The following is a 24,633-nucleotide window of genomic DNA, read 5'->3' on the forward strand; positions in this document are numbered from 1 at the left end:
TGGAGGGCACCAGAGCATCATAAATGAGAAACAGCAGGTGTGTAAAAAGCGAACTCATACTGTAGTGCTGTATAGATATAGAATACTGCTGTGAATACGGGGGGAGCAGAGCAAATGGTGGGTAATGGAGGGGAGAAGTGGAAACATATGTGACCCACTCCAGATGGGTAATCCGCCGGGTATGTAAACTGGGCTAAAGAAGGAGGGAGAGCAGTGCTTATGGCTGCTGAAATTACCCGCTCACCTCCCAGTAGTCACGCCGCTGCCCAGGGCCTGGTGGTGCAGGGGGCGTGAGGCGCCAGTCACAGTGCTGCCAGTGACCGCGTCACCTCAGAAACCGCCCGGCCGCGCAGCAGGGTGATTGCGGGGTCAGGTGCAAGATGGCCGCCGCCCTCTGATGATGAGAGCTCCAGCCATCTCTGCCAGCAAACTCCCAGGCGTCCGGCCGCCTACAGGATGGTGGGGCCCGATGTACGAGGGACCAGGGGATGGAGAGCAGAGTCCCGTCGAGCGGGGAATCCACGATGTAGGTGGAGCGAGTCCCGGCAGCCTGACGCCTCCAGCGGCCTCCGTCTGAAATCGAGGTCTCGGCTCCAGAGAGGAAGATAGGCCGAAACCCGCAGGGAGCAGCTCAGGTCTCCCCCGGCTGTGCAGCGCAGACCTTCGGGTACAGGGTGGCTCAGCAGGTTTGGGAGACTGTGTCCCAGTATAAGGGATTGCTAGAACAGGGGTAAAAGTCCACTTTTATTGGTGCTGCAGGCTGGGGGGTTACACCACCACGTCTTCCCCTGATGCCAGCCAAGCCACCCCTACAGCAGTTTTTAAGCAAGCAGACAACTGGTCCCTGAAAGTATCAGTGGGATCACTGTCCAGAGGCCTATATACCTGGGCATCTTCAAGTTGACATTCTATTTCTAACTTGTATCGTGCCAAATCTTGAATTACAATCACCCCACCTTTATCTGCGGGGTGAATTATAATATCCAGGTACCCAGAAAAATCCTTTAGAGCCCGCATCTCCACTCTAGATAGGTTATTATGCACAATCTGATTAGAATGCAGCTTATTTTTATTAATTTCACAATCCAACATCAGAATCAGAATCAGCTTTATTGGCCAGGTATACTTGCGTATACTAGGAATTTGTCTTCGGTTTCTATACAACAGCCAATTAGGTAACAGATAAGCAGATGGGGGCAAGAAAAGTCATACAGATAGGAATACCGTAGGGACACAAGTGAGTTACATGTACGTCTAGTCAGTCAATATACAGGAGTTCAGCAAGCAGACCGCTTGGGGAAAGAAACTTTTGAAGCTTCTGGTGGCCTTGGCGGGGACGGCCCTGTAACGCCTGCCCGAAGGAAGCAAGTTAAACATGCTGTCGCCGGGGTGAAGCTGGTCCTTACCTATTTTCGTTGCCCGCTTTTTAGCTCTGGACAGGTACAGGTCCTGGACTGAGGGAAGGTCGGCCCCGATGATCTTCTCTGTGGATCTGACAACCTTATGGAGCCTGCATCTGTCCCTCACGCTGGCGGAGCTGTACCATACCAGTATCACGGAGCAAAGCACCGACTCCACAATCGTGGAGTAGAAGAGGAGCAGAAGCTTCTGTGGGATGTCGAGCTTCCTTAGTTGCCTGAGAAAGAACAAACTCTGCTGTGCTTTCCCGACAGTGGCGTCAGTGTTGGACCCCATTTAAGGTCCCGGGAGATTGTGGTCCCTAGGAACTTGAAGGAGTCCACTAGTGATACCACACTGTCAGCAATCGTTAGCGGAGGTGCACTAGCTGACTTCTTCCTGAAGTCCACTATCATCTCGACAGTTTTGAATGGGTGGAGCTCAAGGTTATTGTGGCTGCACCACTGGGCCAACTGGTCTACTTCCCGTCTGTAGGCCGATTCATCCCCGTCCTTGATGAGGCCGATGACGGTGGTGTCATCGGCGAATTTGATGATCTTTACTGATAGCGCCTCTGAGGTGCAGTCATTTCTGTACAGGGAGAAAAGCGTGAGAATATGTGAGAATGTCTTGATAGATGCATTACTAGTATAAGGTTCGAATGTAGATTTTGGTAATAATTTACGTAATGAAGTAAATTTGTTCAAAATGGAACAAGATATCTTCTTTTCTAATCTGGTAATAGCAAGTAATATTTTATATTATGGCCGCTACATCGATGATGTTTTTATTATCTGGACTGGAACTAGAACTTCTCTAGAATCCTTCATGATAGGTAGTTGCAACCCGAAGCCTTTGAAATATGGCCTCCCTTATTCTCAAATCATTCGAGCTTGTTGCATTTGTAGTGTTGTTAGTACAGCCATTGAGAATATCGACTGTCAAAGTCAAAAATATAACATTCACACAACATGTAAACTCCAAACAGAGTCGCCTCTCTGTGTGCGCGTTACCGCCGTGCGTATGCATACTCGCAAGTTACGTACACAGGCTCGCCATGCGTTTTAAAAATGGCAAGAGTTTATACAGTAGCAAACGCACTCGCACAGAAAAGCCACAAAGACATATTCACTACTTTATTCACATAGTGCATAATTTACACATAGCCTCCATACACATTGTCAGCAACTTGCATACATTTTTAAGGTAAAACAATGGAGCTATTCATCTTTACATGGTGTGAGGGGATGGATCAGTGTTAGGACTTAGTGTTTGGTATCCAGATGTGCAGTATTTTATGATCTACATTCCGGTAGCTATTTACAGTTTATCACATGTTTCTGCGTATAGATATACGCAGAAATGTAATATTCACAAACTTCTATTGTCCTGTACTTATGATATTCGGCGAGAAACTAGAGGCTAACATCTGCAAGTGCACCCTGGACCAAGCATCGCCCATCTATTCAAACCAACCTATGACCCCTCATGTACTGTAAATGACTTGCCCCTGACCTATGAAAGAAGAGCTTACATTCACATTTGTACTGTATTTGGACAAACCGTATAAAAGAGAGACCTCCTGACCAGGCTCAGTCCCTATTCTCTGAGGTCATCTTGCCAAGACTGACTGAGACCTGGATCCAGGAGACCTCACGTTTAAACGTATGTATTATTGGTTGTAGCTCTTCTCTGTATATCTGTATATTCTAAAGTAAATGCTGTTGATGCGTTGGACCACAACATTACATTTAACTACTGGTGTCACATTCCATTCTTGTTTGGGGTAAAGTGTATTCAGCCACACGTATCGCTATATCGTGCGCATAACGTGACGACGTGTATACGCAAAGTATATGCACAATTTTCCTGATATATGTATATGATTACGGCCGCAGTGGCTCAAACCAGAGTGTGCGTATGTATTGCTTTTCTTTGTAAGTTAAATGAACTTAACAGTTGGGGGCTCATCCGTTTCACCTCACACTCGCGGACTTGCAGGACCTTACAGACTTAGGTCTAACAACAAAGGGTGGAAGACGCTTCTAAAGTAAAACAATTTTGTTTTGTGCTAAAACTACCTAATGTTGTTAAACCACATCTGTCCTGTATAGTCTCAGAGGTGCTGGTGCGAACCGAGGGAAAACAAAGGAAAGCAATTTTTCTTTGGGTCTGTTGGCGCAAAAATACGCACAAGCGTACAGATATTTTGCGTATATTCTCATACATTGTTACCATAGGTTGTAGTAGTCATTATAGATCTGTACAAAATCGGATAAGTTGCCTGTTTCCCAAGTGTTTAAAATTGATAAAGTGAAGTGTTATTGTTAACGAAAAGTCGCAAAATATATGCATTTCATAAGTGAAGCTCCGTTCCTGCCTAAAAGTTTAGGTAGCACGAAGCGGAAGTTGTCCTACAGGGGACTTCCGGTGCTCGAAGGGAACGTGGAAGCATTTATCTAACTGCTACAATACAAGTACAGTGTTATTGTTGTATTACTAGAGTTGGGTAAGAGAGTGTGGTAAGCCGCGTGGAAAGGTACGCAGCGATACACACTTGCGTACGCAAGTATACACGTGTCATAGTACAATAGTACGTGGACGCGTATACAGCGACGCACGGGTACACACGTGGACGCACAGAAGGCGGGAAACGTGAGTGCATATTTACACAAGCGGAAGTTAGCCGCATAATAGAAATTGATTGTTAAGGTGGGATAAAACATATATTAACAGGTAACTATCCGATTTTAGATAGATTACTCAAAAATCTTATTATAAGTGTACTACCTCTGGGGCAAGTTACCAATCAAAGGGAGTGATTTTTTTTTCTGTACAGAAAATCTAAAAGTGTGGGTTGTTGAAAAGTAAGTGTGAGTGGATTGAACCGCGAAAAGTGGGCGGTGAGGCACTGAGTAAGCAGAGGCTTGGTGGCGTGGAGGTCAGTGATCTCACGTATTTATTGGTATTAAAGCACGTAGTGTGTATGTTTTTAAAGGTAAAACGTGCAGAGGAGCGTGATTTTTGGTGGAGAGCAGCTAGTGAATTCGACTACCGTGATCGAAAGGCGTATAGATAACAAGTATCTATAAGCCGTGCGATTGGACCGCATGTGTGTGTATGTGATACACGGCGCAATGTGATACCATTTGCGTAATTTCGCGCAATTGCGGCATCATACACGCTGTGTTAGCATATGCAGACGTGATTTGTGTAAAGAGAAAGAATTTTCGCTGAGTCTCTCAGGAAAATTTTCTGGTGGAACTCCATAGGAAGGCTTGGTGACGTTTCCCAAGCGGAATTCCTGTGGAAAGAAACCAAATAGATCAGGCTTTTAACCTCCACTGAAAAAGGCGGGGTATTAATCTATTGCTGTCAGCTACTAGCCCGTCTGGTACTGCAACACCCTAGAGCAGTGGTGGCCAACCTGTGGCTCTTGAGCCACATGTGGCTCTTTCTTTCTTCAAATGTGGCTCCTAACACACAAAGTCACATGACCACAACAGATCCGGTAACCACTGCTCTCCAGAAAAACACGCAGCAGCACTACAGGGACTTAGAACTGAGGGAGCCAGGTATTAGAGATGAGACACCCACCAGCAAACAGAGGACACATAACGGGCTGCTGCAATGGCATGAATTGGGGGAAGCTGAAGTGACACTTGAGGGTGCTGCCTGAAGTGACAGGAGGGTGCTGGTTGAAGTGACAGGAGGGTGCTGGCTGAAGTGACACATGGGGGAGCTGAAGTGTATTATGTGAATCTGGATTTTTCAATATATTTTATGTGGATCTGGCTTTTACAATTATTTTATGTGGAAGTGGCTTTTTCAATGTATTTTATACCAGGGGCATGGCCTAGAAGGCACAAGGTCACATTCCATTTTTGCATGTGCGCCTTTGGCTCGATGTCGGCTCTTTGATGTATCTAACACATTTTTTTTGGCTCTTTGTCTCTGACTGGTTGGCCGCCCCTGCCCTAGAGGATAAAGCAGTGTGAAATTGGGTCAGCATAGACACAGTTAGTGTGGACAAGTTGTGTCGCTTAAGTAGCTAGTAACTGCCGCCGCAAGGAGCAGCCGTCTTCCCCAGCGCCAAAAGCACCCAGGGAGAGGCAACCCCTTTACGCTACAGATCTCCTTTTCCAAACAATTAGTGCCTTTCCTCACAGGAGTAAGCTATAACCGTCTGAAACTGCATTGTTTAATTAAAGCCACCCGTAGAGAGAAAAGGATACAAAAACTTCATTAGTATTGCGTCTACCTATTACAGGATTACAGTAAAAAGTCCAGTGGCTAGTTAGGATAAGCTTTGCTTCTATTCGAGTGACATTCGTGTTACAATTTGTACTTATATCCGGATTCAGTGACTATCTTCAGGAAATTAAGTAACTATAGAAAGTGCACTATAAACATAAATATATATATATATATATATATATTCAGCATGAAGCCTGGCACTCCCCAAGCATAATTATTAGCTGCAGCTGGATAAGTAAGAACTTGTTGGTGGTAAATTATTTAAGCCTGGAGTGCCGCATCTTTGCAATACACATATATATATATATATATATATATATATATATATATATATATATATTACCTGATCAAACGATACCGCAGTTACAAGAAGGGGCCCCAATGGAATAGTAAATGTGAAGGTATGTGCCTTGACAATCCCAAAAGTTTGGCTTGATAAGATTGTTATTTACTTATTTTGTATTGTAATGTATTTTATATCAGTAATATAGACTGAGTGAATTTCAAAGTCGGTGTATGGTTTACCCTTTTCCAAGTTATCGCAGTGAAGGACGCATTCCGGTTGAATAAAACTCTAATTTTAAACGTTGTCATTAATGTTTACGCAAATGGTATGTTGAACATTTAATTATTTCCCAACTTATACTAACAACCACGGTAAATGGTCCAAGTTTCAGGTTTCATTCTAGGAAATCCGAAGAGCCTGTCATACCCATCAGTTGAGTCTACACTACACCTTTGTTTGTCACTTAAGTACATAAATTAGCATTTTTAAAACACAGCCTGTAAAATGATACATGATTAGTTCTTTATCTTTTCAAGGGTTGATAAATACAGCCAAAGGCAACAGTAACCAATGAGCACTTAGCTTTTATAACTACATAATGAAAACTTGTATTGCGTGAGGTGATGCTTTACTGTTAAGTTTTGAACCTAAAAATAAGAATTTACTTACCGATAATTCTATTTCTCGGAGTCCGTAGTGGATGCTGGGGTTCCTGAAAGGACCATGGGGAATAGCGGCTCCGCAGGAGACAGGGCACAAAAAAGTAAAGCTTTTACCAGATCAGGTGGTGTGCACTGGCTCCTCCCCCTATGACCCTCCTCCAGACTCCAGTTAGGTACTGTGCCCGGACGAGCGTACACAATAAGGGAGGCAATTTGAATCCCGGGTAAGACTCATACCAGCCACACCAATCACACCGTACAACTTGTGATCTAAACCCAGTTAACAGTATGATAACAGAAAGAGCCTCTTAAAGATGGCTCCTTAACAATATAACCCGAATTTGTTAACAATAACTATGTACAGTATTGCAGATAATCCGCACTTGGGATGGGCGCCCAGCATCCACTACGGACTCCGAGAAATAGAATTATCGGTAAGTAAATTCTTATTTTCTCTATCGTCCTAAGTGGATGCTGGGGTTCCTGAAAGGACCATGGGGATTATACCAAAGCTCCCAAACGGGCGGGAGAGTGCGGATGACTCTGCAGCACCGAATGAGAGAATTCCAAGTCCTCTTTTGCCAGGGTATCAAATTTGTAGAATTTTACAAACGTGTTTTCCCCCGACCACGTAGCTGCTCGGCAGAATTGTAATGCCGAGACCCCTCGGGCAGCCGCCCAAGATGAGCCCACCTTCCTTGTGGAATGGGCCTTAACAGATTTAGGCTGTGGCAGGCCTGCCACAGAATGAGCAAGTTGAATTGTGTTACAAATCCAACGAGCAATCGTCTGCTTAGAAGCAGGGGCACCCAACTTGTTGGGTGCATATAGTATCAACAGCGAGTCAGATTTTCTGACTTCAGCCGTCCTTGAAATGTATATTTTTAAGGCTCTGACAACGTCCAACAACTTGGAGTCCTCCAAGTCGCCAGTGGCCGCAGGCACCACAATAGGTTGGTTCAGGTGAAACGCTGATACCACCTTAGGGAGAAAATGCGGACGAGTCCTCAGTTCTGCCCTATCCGAATGGAAGATTAGATAAGGGCTTTTATAAGATAAAGCCGCCAATTCCGATACTCTCCTGGCGGAAGCCAGGGCCAGTAACATAGTCACTTTCCATGTGAGATATTTAAAATCCACCTTTTTCAATGGTTCAAACCAATGGGATTTGAGGAAATCTAAAACTACATTTAGATCCCACGGTGCCACCGGAGGCACCACAGGAGGCTGTATATGCAGTACTCCTTTAACAAAAGTCTGTACCTCAGGAACTGAGGCCAATTCTTTTTGGAAGAATATTGACAGGGCCGAAATTTGAACCTTAATAGATCTCAATTTGAGACCCATAGACAATCCTGATTGTAGGAAATGTAGGAAACGACCCAGTTGAAATTCCTCCGTCGGAACACTCCGATCCTCGCACCACGCGACATATTTTCGCCAAATGCGGTGATAATGTTTCGCGGTGACTTCCTTCCTTGCCTTAATCAAGGTAGGAATGACTTCTTCTGGAATGCCTTTCCCTTTTAGGATCTGGCGTTCAACCGCCATGCCGTCAAACGCAGCCGCGGTAAGTCTTGAAAGAGACAGGGACCCTGTTGTAGCAGGTCCCTTCTCAGAAGTAGAGGGCACGGGTCGTCCGTGACCAACTCTTGAAGTTCCGGGTACCAAGTCCTTCTTGGCCAATCCGGAGCCACTAGTATTGTTCTTACTCCTCCTCACCGTATAATCTTCAATACCTTTGGTATGAGAGGCAGAGGAGGAAACACATATACTGATTTGTACACCCAAGGTGTTACCAGTGCGTCCACAGCTATTGCCTGTGGATCTCTTGACCTGGCGCAATACTTGTCCAGTTTCTTGTTGAGGCGAGACGCCATCATGTCTACCATTGGTCTTTCCCAACAGTTTATTAGCATGTGGAAGACTTCTGGATGAAGACCCCCCTCTCCCGGGTGAATATCGTGTCTGCTGAGGAAGTCTGCTTCCCAGTTGTCCACGCCCGGGAAGAACACTGCTGACAGTGCTATTACGTGATTCTCCGCCCAGCGAAGAATGTTGGCAGCTTCTGCCATTGCACTCCTGCTTCTTGTGCCGCCCTGTCTGTTTACATGGGCGACCGCCGTGATGTTGTCCGACTGAATCAACACCGGTTTTCCTTGCAGGAGTGGTTCCGCCTGGCTTAGAGCATTTTAGATTGCTCTTAGTACCAGAATGTTTATGTGAAGAGACTTTTCCAGGTTCGTCCATACCCCCTGGAAGTTTCTTCCTTGTGTGACTGCTCCCCAACCTCTCAGGCTGGCGTCCGTGGTCACCAGGATCAAATCCTGTATGCCGAATCTGCGGCCCTCCAATAGATGAGCCTTTTGCAACCACCACAGAAGATATACCCTTGTCCTTGGCGACAGGGTTATTCGCAGGTGCATCTGAGGATGCGACCCTGACCATTTGTCCAACAGATCCCTTTGGAAAATTCTTGCATGGAATCTGCCGAATGGAATTGCTTCGTAAAAAGCCACCATTTTTCCCAGGACTCTTGTGCATTGATGTACAGACACCTTTCCTGGTTTTAGGAGGTTCCTGACAGGTCGGATAACTCCTTGGCTTTTTCCTCGGGAAGAAAAACCTTTTTCTGAACCGTGTCCAGAATCATCCCTAGGAACAGCAGACGTATCGTCGGAAAACAGCTGCGATTCTTGGAATATTTAGAATCCAGTCGTGCCGTCGAAGAACTACTTTAGATAGTGCTCTTCCGACCTCCAACTGTTCTCTGGAACTTGCCCTTTTTAGGTCGTGCAAGTAAGGGATAATTTAGATGCCTTTTTTCTTTGAAGAAACATCTTTTCGGCCATTACCTTGGTAAAAAGGCCCGGGGTGCCGTGGATAATTCAAACGGCATCGTCTGAAACTGATATTGACAGTTCTGTACCACGAACCAGAGGTACCCTTGATGAGAAGGACAAAATTTGGACATGGAGGTAATCCTTGATGTCCAGGGACACCATATAGTCCCCTTTTTTCCGGTTCGCTATCACTGCTCTGAGTGACTTTATCTCGATTTGAACCTTTTATGTAAGTGTTCAAAACATTTTAGATTTAGACTATGTGTCACCAAGCCGTCTGGCTTCAGTACCACAATATAGTGTGGAAAAATAATACCCTTTTCCTTGTCGTAGGAGGGGTACTTTGATTATCACCTGCTGGATATACAGCTTGTGAATTGTTTCCAATGCTGCCTCCCTGTCGGAGGGAGCCGTTGGTAAAGCAGACTTCAGGAACCTGCGAGGAGAAGATGTCTCGACTCTCCAATCTTTACCCCTGGGATAATACTCGTACGATCTAGGGGTCAACTTGCGAGTGATCCCACTGCGCCCTGAGACTCTTGAGACTACCCCCCCACCTTGAGTCCGCTTGCACGGCCCCAGCGTCATGCTGAGGACTTGGCAGACGCGGTGGAGGGCTTCTTTTCCTGGGAAAGGGCTGCCTGCTGCAGTCTACTTCCCTTACCTCTATGTCTGGGCAGATATGACTGGCCTTTTGCCTGCATGCCCTCATGGGAAAGGAAAGATTGAGGCTGAAAAGACGGTGTCTTTTTTAGCTGAGATGTAACTTGGGGTAAAAAAGGTTGGATTTCCCAGCTGTTGCTGTGGTCCCCAGGTCCGATGGACCGACCCCCAAATAACTCCTTCCCTTTATACAGCAATACTTCCATCTGCCGTATGGGATCTGTATCACCTGACCACTGTCGTGTCCCTGACATCTTCTGGGAGATATGGACAACGCACTTATCTTGATGCCAGAGAGCAAATATCCCTCTGTGCATCTCACATACATATATATAGAATGCATCCTATTAAATGCTCTACATGAATAAAATATTTTCAGTCAGGGAATCCGACCAAGCCAACCCAGCACTGCATCTCCAGGCTGATGGCGATCGCTGGTCGCAGTATAACCACCGTATGTGTGTATATACTTTTTAGGATATTTTTCCAGCTTCCTATCAGCTGGCTCCTTGAGGGCGGCCGTATCTGGAGACGGTAACGCCACTTGATAAGCGTGTGAGCGCCTTATCACCCTAAGGGGTGTTTCCCAACGTACCCTAATTTCTGGCGGGAAAGGGTATAACGCCAATATTTGCTATCGGGGTAACCCTACGCATCATCACACACTTCATTTTATTTTATCTGATTCAGGAAAAACTACAGGTAGTTTTTTCACTCCCACATAATACCCTTTCTTGTGGTACTTGTAGTATCAGAAACACGTAACACCTCCTTCATTGCCCTTAACGTGTGGCCCTAATGAGAAATACGTTTGTTTATTCACCGTCGACACTGTATTCAGTGTCCGTGTCTGTGTCTGTGTCGACCGACTGAGGTAAATGGGCGTTTTTAAAACCCCTGACGGTGTTTCTGAGACGCCTGGACCGGTCCTAATAGATTGTCGGCCGTCTCATGTCGTCAACCGACCTTGCAGCGTGTTGACATTCTCACGTAATTCTCTAAATAAGCCATCCATTCCGGTGTCGACTCCCTAGAGAGTGACATCACCATTACAGGCAATTTCTCCGCCTCCTCACCAACATCGTCCTCATACATGTCGACACACGCGTACCGACACACAGCACACACACCGGGAATGCTCTGACAGAGGACAGGACCCACTAGCCCTTTGGGGAGACAGAGGGAGAGTCTGCCAGCACACACCAAAAACGCTATAATTATATAGGGACAACCTTATATAAGTGTTTCTCCCTTATAGCATCTTTTATATATATACAATATCGCCAAAATCAGTGCCCCCCCTCTCTGTTTTAACCCTGTTTCTGTAGTGCAGTGCAGGGGAGAGCCTGGGAGCCTTCTCTCCAGCTTTTCTGTGAGAGAAAATGGCGCTGTGTGCTGAGGAGATAGGCCCCGCCCCTTTTTCGGCGGGCTCGTCTCCCGCTATTTTTGAAGTTAGGCAGGGGTTAAATATCTCCATATAGCCTCTGTGGGCTATATGTGAGGTATTTTTTGCCTCTAATAAGGTTTTTATTTGCCTCTCAGAGCGCCCCCCCCAGCGCTCTGCACCCTCAGTGACTGTTGTGTGAAGTGTGCTGAGAGGAAAATGGCGCACAGCTGCAGTGCTGTGCGCTACCTTTATGAAGACTCAGGAGTCTTCAGCCGCCGATTTTGGACCTCTTCTCTCTTCAGCGTCTGCAAGGGGGCCGGCGGCGCGGCTCCGGTGACCATCCAGGCTGTACCTGTGATCGTCCCTCTGGAGCTAGTGTCCAGTAGCCAAGCAGCAAATCCACTCTGCACGCAGGTGAGTTCACTACTTCTCCCCTAAGTCCCTCGTTGCAGTGATCCTGTTGCCAGCAGGACTCACTGTAAAGTAAAAAACCTAAGCTAAACTTTCTCTAAGCAGCTCTTTAGGAGAGCCACCTAGATTGCACCCTTCTCGTTCGGGCACAAAATCTAACTGGAGTCTGGAGGAGGGTCATAGGGGGAGGAGCCAGTGCACACCACCTGATCTGGTAAAAGCTTTACTTTTTTGTGCCCTGTCTCCTGCGGAGCCGCTATTCCCCATGGTCCTTTCAGGAACCCCAGCATCCACTTAGGACGATAGAGAAATTAGGAAGTAAACATTTGACCTGTGCTATTCCTCTGGTATTTTTACTGGTTTGAACAGTCTGCCCTCATGTGAGCCGTAGATGCTGCTGAATGGAACTCTGGTGCCACAGCGGCACTGGCCGCAGGTTTACAAGCCGTCGTTTTATTTTGCTCACAGCACACAGTTTACAGCCAATCACAACATGGCGTCAAATTAAACAAAGCAGCGTTCGAAGAGGAGGGGATACCTTCCCAAGATGGCAGCACGCCTGCAGAATTCGTGTACGCTGAGGACGTAACGACGTAACAGCCGGGTGTCTCTGTCTGCCCTTGTACACTGCAGGAAAATGGGTTACTGGGACATCCCGGACGGGACAGACTGTGTGGAGAAGACATGGTTAGCCACGAAAATTGCGGTAGTTGTGGGTAGGTGACCGGCATTCTGTGTTTGCCACTTTCCTCCTTGTGTATATGTTAGGTAGCGCCCTGATGTGTGTATTAGTATACCGGGCTGCAGACATTCCAGGGGAGCTATATACACCTGTGGGTGGTATAGACTGGTGGCCGTCCAGTATTCCATCTATAAGACCTGGAAAACTCTGAGATAAATATTGCCATGCAGGTAACTCTCCCTCGTTATTAAAGTGGGACTGTCACTTTTGTAGTGCCATTTTCTTTAGGTATACACAGTATTCATTTTGCACCCCTGGTATAGGGCATAATAACATTTATGTGGCACTTTGGCAGTCAGACCCCACAGCCAGGCTAATTGGAATTACTGTATGACATCCACTCTTGTGTATTCCAATTCTTTCCACTTCATTTAATGCTGTTTATTAATACAGTGCTTTACTCATTAGGTCTGGTTGGGTCTGCATTTCACACAGTCGCAATTCCGCCTAAAACGCTAATGGAGGGTGTTCAGCGAGCAGGAGGAGCAACGCTAACCATGGGTAATGTTACTTTTCCATCTGAGAATAAATGGAGTGCTGTTTGCACATTCACTCAATTGGTACTATCACCAGAACGACACAATCCTTCGTGTCTGGGACTCCAGGTCGACAACAAAAAGGACGACACACCTTAGGTCGACGCCAATTGGTCGACACACCTTAGGTCGACATGAACAAAAGGTCGACATGGAAAAGGGTCGACATGAGTTTTTTATGTTTTTTTTGGTGTCGTTTTCTTCGTAGAGTGACCGGGAACCCCAATTAGTGCACCGCGTCCCCTCGCATGGCTCACTTTGCTCGCCATGCTTCGGGCATGGTACGTTCGCTCCGCTTCGCTCGGCACAGATTACCGTTCCAATCGTAATCGTAGTCCACATGGATCGTTAAGTATGAAAAAGTTCCAAAAAAGAAAAAAATAAGAATTTACTTACCGATAATTCTATTTCTCGTAGTCCGTAGTGGATGCTGGGGACTCCGTCAGGACCATGGGGATTAGCGGCTCCGCAGGAGACAGGGCACAAAAGTAAAAGCTTTTAGGATCAGGTGGTGTGCACTGGCTCCTCCCCCTATGACCCTCCTCCAAGCCTCAGTTAGGATACTGTGCCCGGACGAGCGTACACAATAAGGAAGGATCTTGAATCCCGGGTAAGACTCATACCAGCCACACCAATCACACTGTACAACCTGTGATCTGAACCCAGTTAACAGCACGATAACAGCGGAGCCTCTGAAAAGATGGCTCACAACAATAATAACCCGATTTTTGTAACAATAACTATGTACAAGTATTGCAGACAATCCGCACTTGGGATGGGCGCCCAGCATCCACTACGGACTACGAGAAATAGAATTATCGGTAAGTAAATTCTTATTTTCTCTGACGTCCTAAGTGGATGCTGGGGACTCCGTCAGGACCATGGGGATTATACCAAAGCTCCCAAACGGGCGGGAGAGTGCGGATGACTCTGCAGCACCGAACGAGAGAACTCCAGGTCCTCCTCAGCCAGGGTATCAAATTTGTAGAATTTTGCAAACGTGTTTGCCCCTGACCAAGTAGCAGCTCGGCAAAGTTGTAAAGCCGAGACCCCTCGGGCAGCCGCCCAAGATGAGCCCACCTTCCTTGTGGATTGGGCATTTACAGATTTTGGCTGTGGCAGGCCTGCCACAGAATGTGCGAGCTGAATTGTACTACAAATTCAACGAGCAATCGTCTGCTTAGAAGCAGGAGCACCCAGCTTGTTGGGTGCATAAAGTATAAACAGCGAGTCAGACTTTCTGACTCCAGCCGTCCTGGAACATATATTTTCAGGGCCCTGACAACGTCTAGCAACTTGGAGTCCTCCAAGTCCCTAGTATCCGCAGGTACCACAATAGGTTGGTTCAGGTGAAACGCTGACACCACCTTAGGAAGAAACTGGGGACGAGTCCGCAGTTCTGCCCTGTCCGAATGGAAAATCAGATATGGGCTTTTGTAAGACAAAGCCACCAATTCTGACACTCGCCTGGCCGAGGCCAGGGCCAACCGCATGGTCACTTTCCATGTGAGATATTTAAAATCCACAGATTTGAGCGGTTCAAACCAATGTGATTTGAGGAATCCCAACACTACGTTGAGATCCCACGGTGCCACTGGAGGCACAAAAGGGGCTGTATATGCAATACTCCCTTAACAAACGTCTGGACTTCAGGAACTGAAGCCAATTCTTTCTGGAAGAAAATCGACAGGGCCGAAATCTGAACCTTAATGGACCCCAATTTGAGGCCCATAGACACTCCTGTCTTCAGGAAATGCAGGAATCGACCGAGTTAAAATTCCTCCGTGGGGGCCCTCCTGGCCTCACACCACGCAACAATTTTTCGCCAAATACGGTGATAATGTTGTGCGGTCCCCTCCTTCCTGGCTTTGATCAGGATAGGAATGACTTCCTCCGGAATGCCTTTTTCCTTCAGGATCCGGCGTTCAACCGCCATGCCGTCAAACGCAGCCGCGGTAAGTCTTGGAACAGACGGTCCCTGCTGAAGCAGGTCCCTTCTTAGCGGCAGAGGCCATGAGTCCTCTGTGAGCATCTCTTGAAGTTCCGGGTACCAAGTCCTTCTTGGCCAATCCAGAGCCACGAGTATAGTTCTTACTCCTCTCCGTCTTATAATTCTCAGTACCTTGTGTATGAGAGGCAGAGGAGGGAACACATACACTGACTGGTACACCCACGGTGTTACCAGAGCGTCCACAGCTATTGCCTGAGGGTCTCTTCACCTGGCGCAATACCTGTCCAGTTTTTTGTTCAGGCGGGACGCCATCATGTCCACCTTTGGTCTTTCCCAATGGTTCACAATCATGTGGAAGACTTCCGGATGAAGTCCCCACTCTCCCGGGCGTCGGAATGAACACTGCTGACAGTGCTATCACCTGATTTTCCGCCCAGCGAAGAATCCTTGCAGTTTCTGCTATTGCCCTTCTGCTTCTTGTGCCGCCCTGTCTGTTTACGTGGGCGACTGCCGTGATGTTGTCCCACTGGATCAATACCGGCTGACCTTGAAGCAGAGGTCTTGCTAAGCTTAGAGCATTGTAACTTGCCCTTAGCTCCAGTATATTTATGTGGAGATAATTCTCCAGACTTGATCACACTCCCTGGAAATTTTTTCCCTGTGTGACTGCTCCCCAGCCTCTCAGGCTGGCATCCCTGGTCACCAGGACCCTTCCTGAATGCCGAATCTGCGGCCCATTAGTAGATGAGTACTTTGCAGCCACCGCAGAAGAAACACCCTTGTCCTTGGAGACAGGGTTATCCGCTGATGCATCTGAAGATGCGATCCGGACCATTTTTCCAGCAGATCCCACTGAAAAGTTCTTGCGTGAAAACTGCCGAATGGAATCGCTTCGTAAGAAGCCACCATTTTTCCCAGGACCCTTGTGCAATGATGCACTGACACTTTTCCTGGTTTTAGGAGGTTCCTGACTAGCTCGGATAACTCCCTGGCTTTCTTCTCCGGGAGAAACACTCTTTTCTGGACTGTGTCCAGAATCATCCCTAGGAACAGCCGATGTGTCGTCGGAAACAACTGCGGTTTTGGAATATTTAGAATCCACCCGTGCTGTCGTAGAACTACTTGAGATAGTGCTACTCCGACCTCCAACTGTTCTCTGGACCTTGCTCTTATCAGGAGGTCGTCCATTTTCTTTGAAGAAGAATCATCATTTCGGCCATTACCTTGGTAAAGACCCGGGGTGCCGTGGACAATCCAAACGGCAGCGTCTGAAACTGATAGTGACAGTTCTGTACCACGAACCTGAGGTACCCTTGGTGAGAAGGGCAAATTGGGACATGGAGGTAAGTATCCCTGATGTCCCGGGACACCCTATAGTCCCCTTCTTCCTGGTTCGCTATCACTGCTCTGAGTGACTCCATCTTGATTTGAACCTTTGTAAGTGTTCAAATATTTCAGATTTAGAATAGGTCTCACCGAGCCTTCTGGTTTCAGTACCACAACATAGTGTGGAATAATACCCCTTTCCTTGTTGTAGGAGGGGTACTTTGATTATCACCTTCTGGGAATACAGCTTGTGAATTGTTTCCAATACTGCCTCCCTGTCGGAGGGAGACGTTGGTAAAGCAGACTTCAGGAACCTGCGAGGGGGAAACGTCTCGACTTTCCAATCTGTACCCCTGGGATACTACTTGTAGGATCCAGGGGTCCTGTACGGCCCCAGCGTCATGCTGAGAAACTTGGCAGAAGCGGTGGAGGGCTTCTGTTCCTGGGAATGGGCTGCCTGCTGCAGTCTTCTTCCCTTTCCTCTATCCCTGGGCAGATATGACTCTTATGGGGACGAAAGGACTGAGGCTGAAAAGACGGTGTCTTTTTCTGCAGAGATGTGACTTAGGGTAAAAACGGTGGATTTTCCAGCAGTTGCCGTGGCCACCAGGTCCGATGGACCGACCCCAAATAACTCCTCCCCTTTATACGGCAATACTTCTTTGTGCCGTTTGGAATCTGCATCACCTGACCACTGTCGTGTCCATAAACATCTTCTGGCAGATATGGACATCGCACTTACTCTTGATGCCAGAGTGCAAATATCCCTCTGTGCATCTCGCATATATAGAAATGCATCCTTTAAATGCTCTATAGTCAATAAAATACTGTCCCTGTCAAGGGTATCAATATTTTTAGTCAGGGAATCCGACCAAGCCACCCCAGCTGTGCACATCCAGGCTGAGGCGATCGCTGGTCGCAGTATAACACCAGTATGTGTGTATATACTTCTTAGGATATTTTCCTTGAGGACGGCCCTATCTGGAGACTGTACCGCCACTTGTTTTGATAAGCGTTGTGAGCGCCTTATCCACCCTAAGGGGTGTTTCCCAACGCGCCCTAACTTCTGGCGGGAAAGGGTATACCGCCAATAATTTTCTATCGGGGGAAACCCACGCATCATCACACACTTCATTTAATTTATCTGATTCAGGAAAAACTACAGGTAGTTTTTTCACACCCCACAAAATACCCTTTTTTGTGGTACTTGTAGTATCAGAAATATGTAACACCTCCTTCATTGCCCTTAACAAGTAACGTGTGGCCCTAAAGGAAAATACGTTTTGTTTCTTCACCGTCGACACTGAAATCAGTGTCCGTGTCTGTGTCGACCGACTGAGGTAAATGGGCGGTTTAAAGCCCCTGACGGTGTTTGAGACGCCTGGACAGGTACTATTTTGTTTGCCGGCCGTCTCTGTTGACATTATCACGTAATTCCTTGAATAAGCCATCCATTCCGGTGTCGACTCCCTAGAGAGTGACATCACCATTACAGGCAATTGCTCCGCCTCCTCACCAACATCGTCCTCATACATGTCGACACACACGTACCGACACACAGCACACACACAGGGAATGCTCTGATAGAGGACAGGACCCCACTAGCCCTTTGGGGAGACAGAGGGAGAGTTTGCCAGCACACACCAAAAACGCTATAATTATACAGGGACAACCTTTATATAAGTGTTTTTCCCTTATAGCATTTTAATATATATAGTCATATCGCCAAATAAGTGCCCCCCCTCTCTGTTTTAACCCTGTTTCTGTAGTGCAGTGCAGGGGAGAGCCTGGGAGCCTTCCCACCAGCATTTCTGTGAGGGAAAATGGCGCTGTGTGCTGAGGAGAATAGGCCCCGCCCCCTTTTCGGCGGGCTTCTGCTCCCGTTTTTCTGAGACCTGGCAGGGGTTAAATACATCCATATAGCCCCCAGGGGCTATATGTGATGTATTTTTAGCCAGAATAAGGTACTATCATTGCTGCCCAGGGCGCCCCCCCCAGCGCCCTGCACCCTCAGTGACCGCTGCTATGAAGTGTGCTGACAACAATGGCGCACAGCTGCAGTGCTGTGCGCTACCTTATGAAGACTGAAAAGTCTTCTGCCGCCGGTTTCTGGACCTCTTCATTTTTCGGCATCTGCAAGGGGGTCGGCGGCGCGGCTCCGGGACGAACCCCAGGGTGAGACCTGTGTTCCGACTCCCTCTGGAGCTAATGGTGTCCAGTAGCCTAAGAAGCCAATCCATCCTGCACGCAGGTGAGTTCACTTCTCTCCCCTAAGTCCCTCGATGCAGTGAGCCTGTTGCCAGCAGGACTCACTGAAAATAAAAAACCTAACAAAACTTTTACTCTAAGCAGCTCTTTAGGAGAGCCACCTAGATTGCACCCTTCTCGGCCGGGCACAAAAATCTAACTGAGGCTTGGAGGAGGGTCATAGGGGGAGGAGCCAGTGCACACCACCTGATCCTAAAAGCTTTTACTTTTGTGCCCTGTCTCCTGCGGAGCCGCTAATCCCCATGGTCCTGACGGAGTCCCCAGCATCCACTTAGGACGTCAGAGAAAATTGTGAAAAACTCATGTCGACCTTTTCCCATGTCGACCTAAGGTGTGTCGACCAATTGGCGTCGACCTTTTTGTTGTCGACCTGGAGTCCGGATACCCAATCCTTCCAAGTCAATCATTTAGCAGCATAATAATTGGCTCATAAAGGAATTGTTAAATTGAATATATTATAAATAACTGAAATAAAACATGCTCTCTCTGTACTTTTCTTTTATTTATTTTTTTATATATAATTCCACATTTCTCATACGTCCTAGAGGATGCTGGGGACTCCAAAAGGACCATGGGGTATAGACGGGATCCGCAGGAGCTTGGGCACAATAAAAAGACTTTGACTGGGTGTGAAGTGGCTCCTCCCTTTATGCCCCTCCCCCAGACCTCAGTTAGGGCTAAAACACACTACCCGGCTTTTTCCCGTGCCGGCATTGTAGTTAACAGTGTGAGGGCTAGGGTCCCTTCACACTGCACGGCCCCGGCCCGGCTGCCGGGTTGCAGCCGGGTCTCACCACTGGAAGGTCCGGCGGCCGGGCGGCCGCCGGGCTGTCTTTGCAGCCAGTGAACCGTGTGTGTGAAGGGGAGCTTTCACACACAACGTTTTTTTCCCGAGCCGTGTCTGATGCTGCGCATGCGCACAGCATCACACACGGCTCAAAGCCGTCCTGTGTGCGAGACTCTGCCGGTTTCTCCCGGATGGCAAAAAGCCGGACAAAGTTTGTCCGGCTTTTTGCCATCCGGGAAAAACCGGAGTGTGTGTTACAGCCCTTAGACTTTGTGCCCAGGAGTGACTGGACACACACTAGGGGAGCTCTACTGAGTTTCTCTAAAAGACTTTATGTTAGATTTTTTATTTTCAGGGAGACCTGCTGGTTACAGGCTCCCTGCATCGTGGGACTGAGGGGAGAGAAGTCAGACCTACTTCTTCTTAGTTAAAGGCTCTGCTTCTTAGGCTACTGGACACCATTAGCTCCAGAGGGTTCGATCACTTGGTTCGCCTAGCTGCTTGTTCCCGGAGCCGCGCCGTCACCCCCCTCACAGAAGCCAGAAGAAAGAAGCCGGGTGAATATTGGAAGAAAAGAAGACTTCAGTGACGGCAGAAGACTTCAGTAACGGAGGTAACACGCAGCGGTCGCGCTGCGCTCCATGCTCCCACACACAAACGGCACTCGCAGGGCGCTGGGGGGGAGCGCCCTGGGCAGCAAGTTACTGTAAGTTTTAACGCTGGCATAAGTACATGTTCGGTGCCTGGGCACCGTTTACGATTCCCCCACCAGATACCGCAGCGGTCACGCTGCGCACCATTGCTCCCACACGCCAACGGTTTGTACAGGGTGCAGGGCGCTAGGGGGGAGCGCCCTGGGCGGCAGTATACCTATTTGTGGGTGACAACAGAGCTATACAGTGGGTAGACACTGTATAGGGACCTCCAATACCATACATAATGCTATATTATTAGCGGGCTGAAGCGCGCCGAAAAGGGGCGGGGCTTAGCCCTCACTTCGGGTTACAGCGCCATTTTCTACAGGTCCCCGCCAAAAGCATGAGGGGGCACGATGTTTAGTGCTATATGGTGGACAATATAGCGCTATTTTAGACAAATTGAGCATGTAATCTGTGAGTTATGAATATATATACATATTTGTGTGTTCCCTGTCGAATACCAGCTTTAGCTTTAGTCAACATGGGTCGACAGGAGTGAGTGCTCTGTCACTTATGGGGATCACAGTCTGCATCGCCAACTGTGGTTGGTAATTGATTCTGTAGATGCAGTGTCAGCAGGTCGGTAGTTGTATACTTATCAAAAGTAAACACTGTATGGGAGAGACCGTAGTATGTGGGTGACTCTGTCGGCACCAACTGTTATTACTGGGTGTAAATTAACATGCGGTAACGACCTTATGCCTGTATATATGTTTATATGTATGGTACGGTTCCATGGGCCTGTAGCTCGAGCGCAGACATGGTAGTATATGTGGGGCAGTGTTATTGTACTTATTTATTTATACTTCCCTCGGTCCCCTCGGAGTTACAAGACTGTTATTTTACTTGGTTAATACTCCCTGCTGTCGACTAATACTAGGTTTTCTGTCGACCATAATGTTTCCTGGTAGATCCACAACTGGGGCATTCAGTACATGGTCATACATTTTCAGAACACATTAATGTCACTAGGGACCTGTTGGTTCTGGATAATCTGAATTACCACGTATTTGGTGTATCCTGACGAAAGGGCTGATGCCCTGAAACATGTTGATCTAACACACCGTGATTAAAGGTGTTTGCAGAAGAGTCCTCAGAGTGCCTTGCTTTTCTTGTATGGATGTCTCTGCATTAGGCACCAGGACCAGTTGTTGTTGCAGCGAGGAGTGCCGGCTGAATTGGATCAGTATATATATATATATATATATATATATATAATTTATATAATATTTCTCAATCCTGAGGAACACCCCTCTCTAGGAGAACCTAATTTTTATGCATATTACAGTAGGAGGGCAGCTGTTTAAATATTGGGAGTGCCGACCACACCAGTTTTGTTATGTATGTATGTATGTATGTATGTATTGAGTATCCCTTATCCAAAATGCTTGGAACCAGAGGTATTTTGGATATGGGATTTTTCCGTATTTTGGAATAATTGCATACCATAATGAGATATCATGGTGATGGGACCCAAGTCTAAGCACAGAATGTATTTATGTTTCATATACACCTTATACACACAGCCTGAATGTCATTTTAGCCAATATTTTTTATAACTTTGTGCATTAAACAAAGTGTGTGTACATTCACACAATTCATTTGTTTCTTATACACCTTATACACACAGCCTTAAGGTCATTTAATACAATATTTTTAATAACTGTGTATTAAACAAGGTTTGTGTACATTGAGCCATCAAAAAACAAAAGTTTCACTATCTCACTCTCACTCAAAAAAGTCCGTATTTCTGAATATTCCGTATTTCGGATATTTGGATATATGGGATACTCAAAATATATATATATATATATGTATGTATGTATGTATGTATGTATGTATGTACGTACATACATAACTGGCACTCTCCTCTGGACATGCTGAGCAAAGCTCCTGCTTCGGTGCCCTCCTTACAGACCTGGCAGTCTGCATAAGTATACAGGAAAAACAATGGCGGCACTCTGGAGACTTAGTTCAAAGAAGTGAAAATATCAGTGCAGTTTAATCGACGTTTCGGGGGTGCTCGCCCCCGTCTTCAGGAAGAACGTTTTTATATCTATCTATCTATCTATCTATCTATCTATCTATCTATCTATCTATCTATCTATCTATCTATCTATCTGTGTGTGTTTAGGATATGTGTGTAATTGTGTATTACATTATGTATATTCATATTATGATTTATAATGAATGCTGAAATAATAGTATTCCTTCTCATGTGCTGGTCGCTCTGTTGAAAAAGCTCTAGGTCGGCCGTGGCGAACTGGTCTCAGATCCTCAAGGAATCCGAATGGTTATTCTTTTCCCGCTGCGGATAGAATACTGTGAAAGTCAACTCCTGGTCGACACGGGGCCCTGTCAAAAAGGATCATATACAGGAAGCTAAGTGATATTTTATTCTATACTTTGGAGCTATTTGCATTGCCTGCACATGGGGGAGTGTTTGTATTCGGTAAGGCATCCGATAGAATTACCCTATAGAGAGAGGGGATGTTTCTTATGTTGATCCTTCTCTATAACATGGAGGCAGGTTGCTGTACGACTGCAGAAGAAATGCTGAGGCTGAATCCGAGATACTGGAGTGTTTCCCTGGGACGGTGTACAGCTGTTGGGGAGGCCTCAATTCAGTCAATCTCGGCAGATACCGCAGGTAAGTCTAACTTCGTGAGTTAGATTCCCTCACAAGGGCTGGTGACGCATTCGGTTGTGGAATGCAGTCATTTTAACCGGTTAGATACCTTTCTTTTTTTCTTCTCGGTGCAGATTGTGGAAGGTGACAAGGTAAGAGTTCTGCAGCCTTGTTAGGTTCGCAGAAGCGGATGTTGGTTTCTGTTCTACCACATACACAGCATGTCGCTGGGTCTATCTGGCTGGAGCCCACTCTGGTGGGGAACTCGTCTATTATTTTTCGGTCAGTCCGGGAAGGGCCTTGAACCTGTGAGTTTCTAATAGAATCCAAAAGGGGACATGCTGGAGTTTACAGATGATTCCCCTCACTGAGTGTTTGAATAGATCTTAGGGATTCCCCTCTAGAAGGGGAGGCGGTACGCGACGCCATACCAGAGTTGCGTCAGGTTCAGGACATTGTCCTGCTGTCCCTAGAAAAAAAAAATTCTACTTACGAAGGGAGCTCCAGCACGTAAAGGTAGAATAGGGGTTAAATGCGTTTTTCTCCGCATTCGGCTTACCTGGGTTGATGTCCAGGATTGTCTTTGCCATTTCACAGGAGTGATGGCAGTATCATGGGTTTCTTTCAATAGTAAGTGCCATGGTTATTCTGTACTGAGACGCTCTCCTGATTAAGGCGAGGTCAAGAAACAAGTGGTGCAAATCGTTGGTTCTCTCTGACTGTGCTTCAACACAGGGAATGGCTGTTGTTCCCAACGACGCAGATGTCGGAGGTGGGTATCAGAGTAGATACTGAACGGTTGAGGTTCTGTGGTTTCCTGTGGAAAAAGGGTCTGAGGATCCAGAGTCGGATCAGATTTGCAGTGACAATCAAGCAATATGTTCCGTTGATGAAGAAGATGGTGCGGCCTAAGAGGTTTTTCAGTGAGCAGGTCAAATGCCAGAGTGTTTCTCACGAGGACAGTTGGAAATGCGGTCCGGGTCTCACCTGCACATGCGCCAGAATATAATCCTAATGGCACGGATATCGCTCCTGTGGTGTCTGCTCAGTTCTCACCTCCTAGACGGACGAAGGTTCGGAATCCAGGTGGAGTTCCTGGTGTCCATGCTTGCAGATCTCCGAGACTGGGGAGCAGTCCTTGCAAGGGAAGTATTTCCAGGGGAAAAGGTCAAGTTGGGAAGCTTGTCTGCAATAAGCTTTCTTGGATTAAGAGCTATTTTCAGTGAATTTTTTTTTTTTTTTTAAATTCTTTATTTTCATTTTGCAAATTAAACCAATTTCCATATGTTTCAGTATGAAAAACTTTGACAGTAGTCTCATAGCATGGTGACTGTAGTCATAAAGATGGCAACAAAGAAAAAAGGATATGGATATTCCATCATATGCTGTATATCATACAATATGAAACATAATATGTTAAGGAAAGAACTACTTCGTAACAATATTACTTATTAACTTAGTAACTATAAAAAGTGTGAGGCATCAAACATTTTGAAACAATTAGAGAGAGAAGGACAAGGGGAAAAGGGGTGGGGGGGGGGTGGGGAGTGGAAAAGGTCACAGGTATAGATCGTTTGCTAACCAGAGAGGAGGCATTAGCAACCTCCATCCTCAGTTTATATTCAGGGGTGTATAATCAGCATAGGTCTTAGTGGTCTTAAATTCTATCCAGTGAAGCCAAGTAGCTATATAGTCTGAATATTTTTCTAAAGCGGCAGAGAAAACATCCTCCATATGCATATAACAATCAATGCGTTGGAACCATTCCCATATTGTCGGCGGGTTAACG

The 24,633-nt window shown here is 46.7% G+C and overlaps 1 protein-coding gene across 1 annotated transcript in view; it reads left to right on the forward strand.

The window, feature by feature from the left end:
- The first annotated feature begins 12,443 nt into the window (after positions 1-12,443).
- Positions 12,444-24,633, forward strand: part of NDUFA11 (NADH:ubiquinone oxidoreductase subunit A11) — a 47,934-nt gene continuing 35,744 nt past the window's right edge. The window contains 2 exon segments of the mRNA XM_063916647.1: positions 12,444-12,623; positions 13,058-13,150. Coding sequence (XP_063772717.1) covers positions 12,545-12,623; positions 13,058-13,150 — 172 coding nt within the window. The 5' untranslated portion in view covers positions 12,444-12,544.

This window comes from Pseudophryne corroboree, chromosome 1, assembly GCF_028390025.1.
Source record: "Pseudophryne corroboree isolate aPseCor3 chromosome 1, aPseCor3.hap2, whole genome shotgun sequence".
Classification (NCBI taxonomy): domain Eukaryota; kingdom Metazoa; phylum Chordata; class Amphibia; order Anura; family Myobatrachidae; genus Pseudophryne; species Pseudophryne corroboree.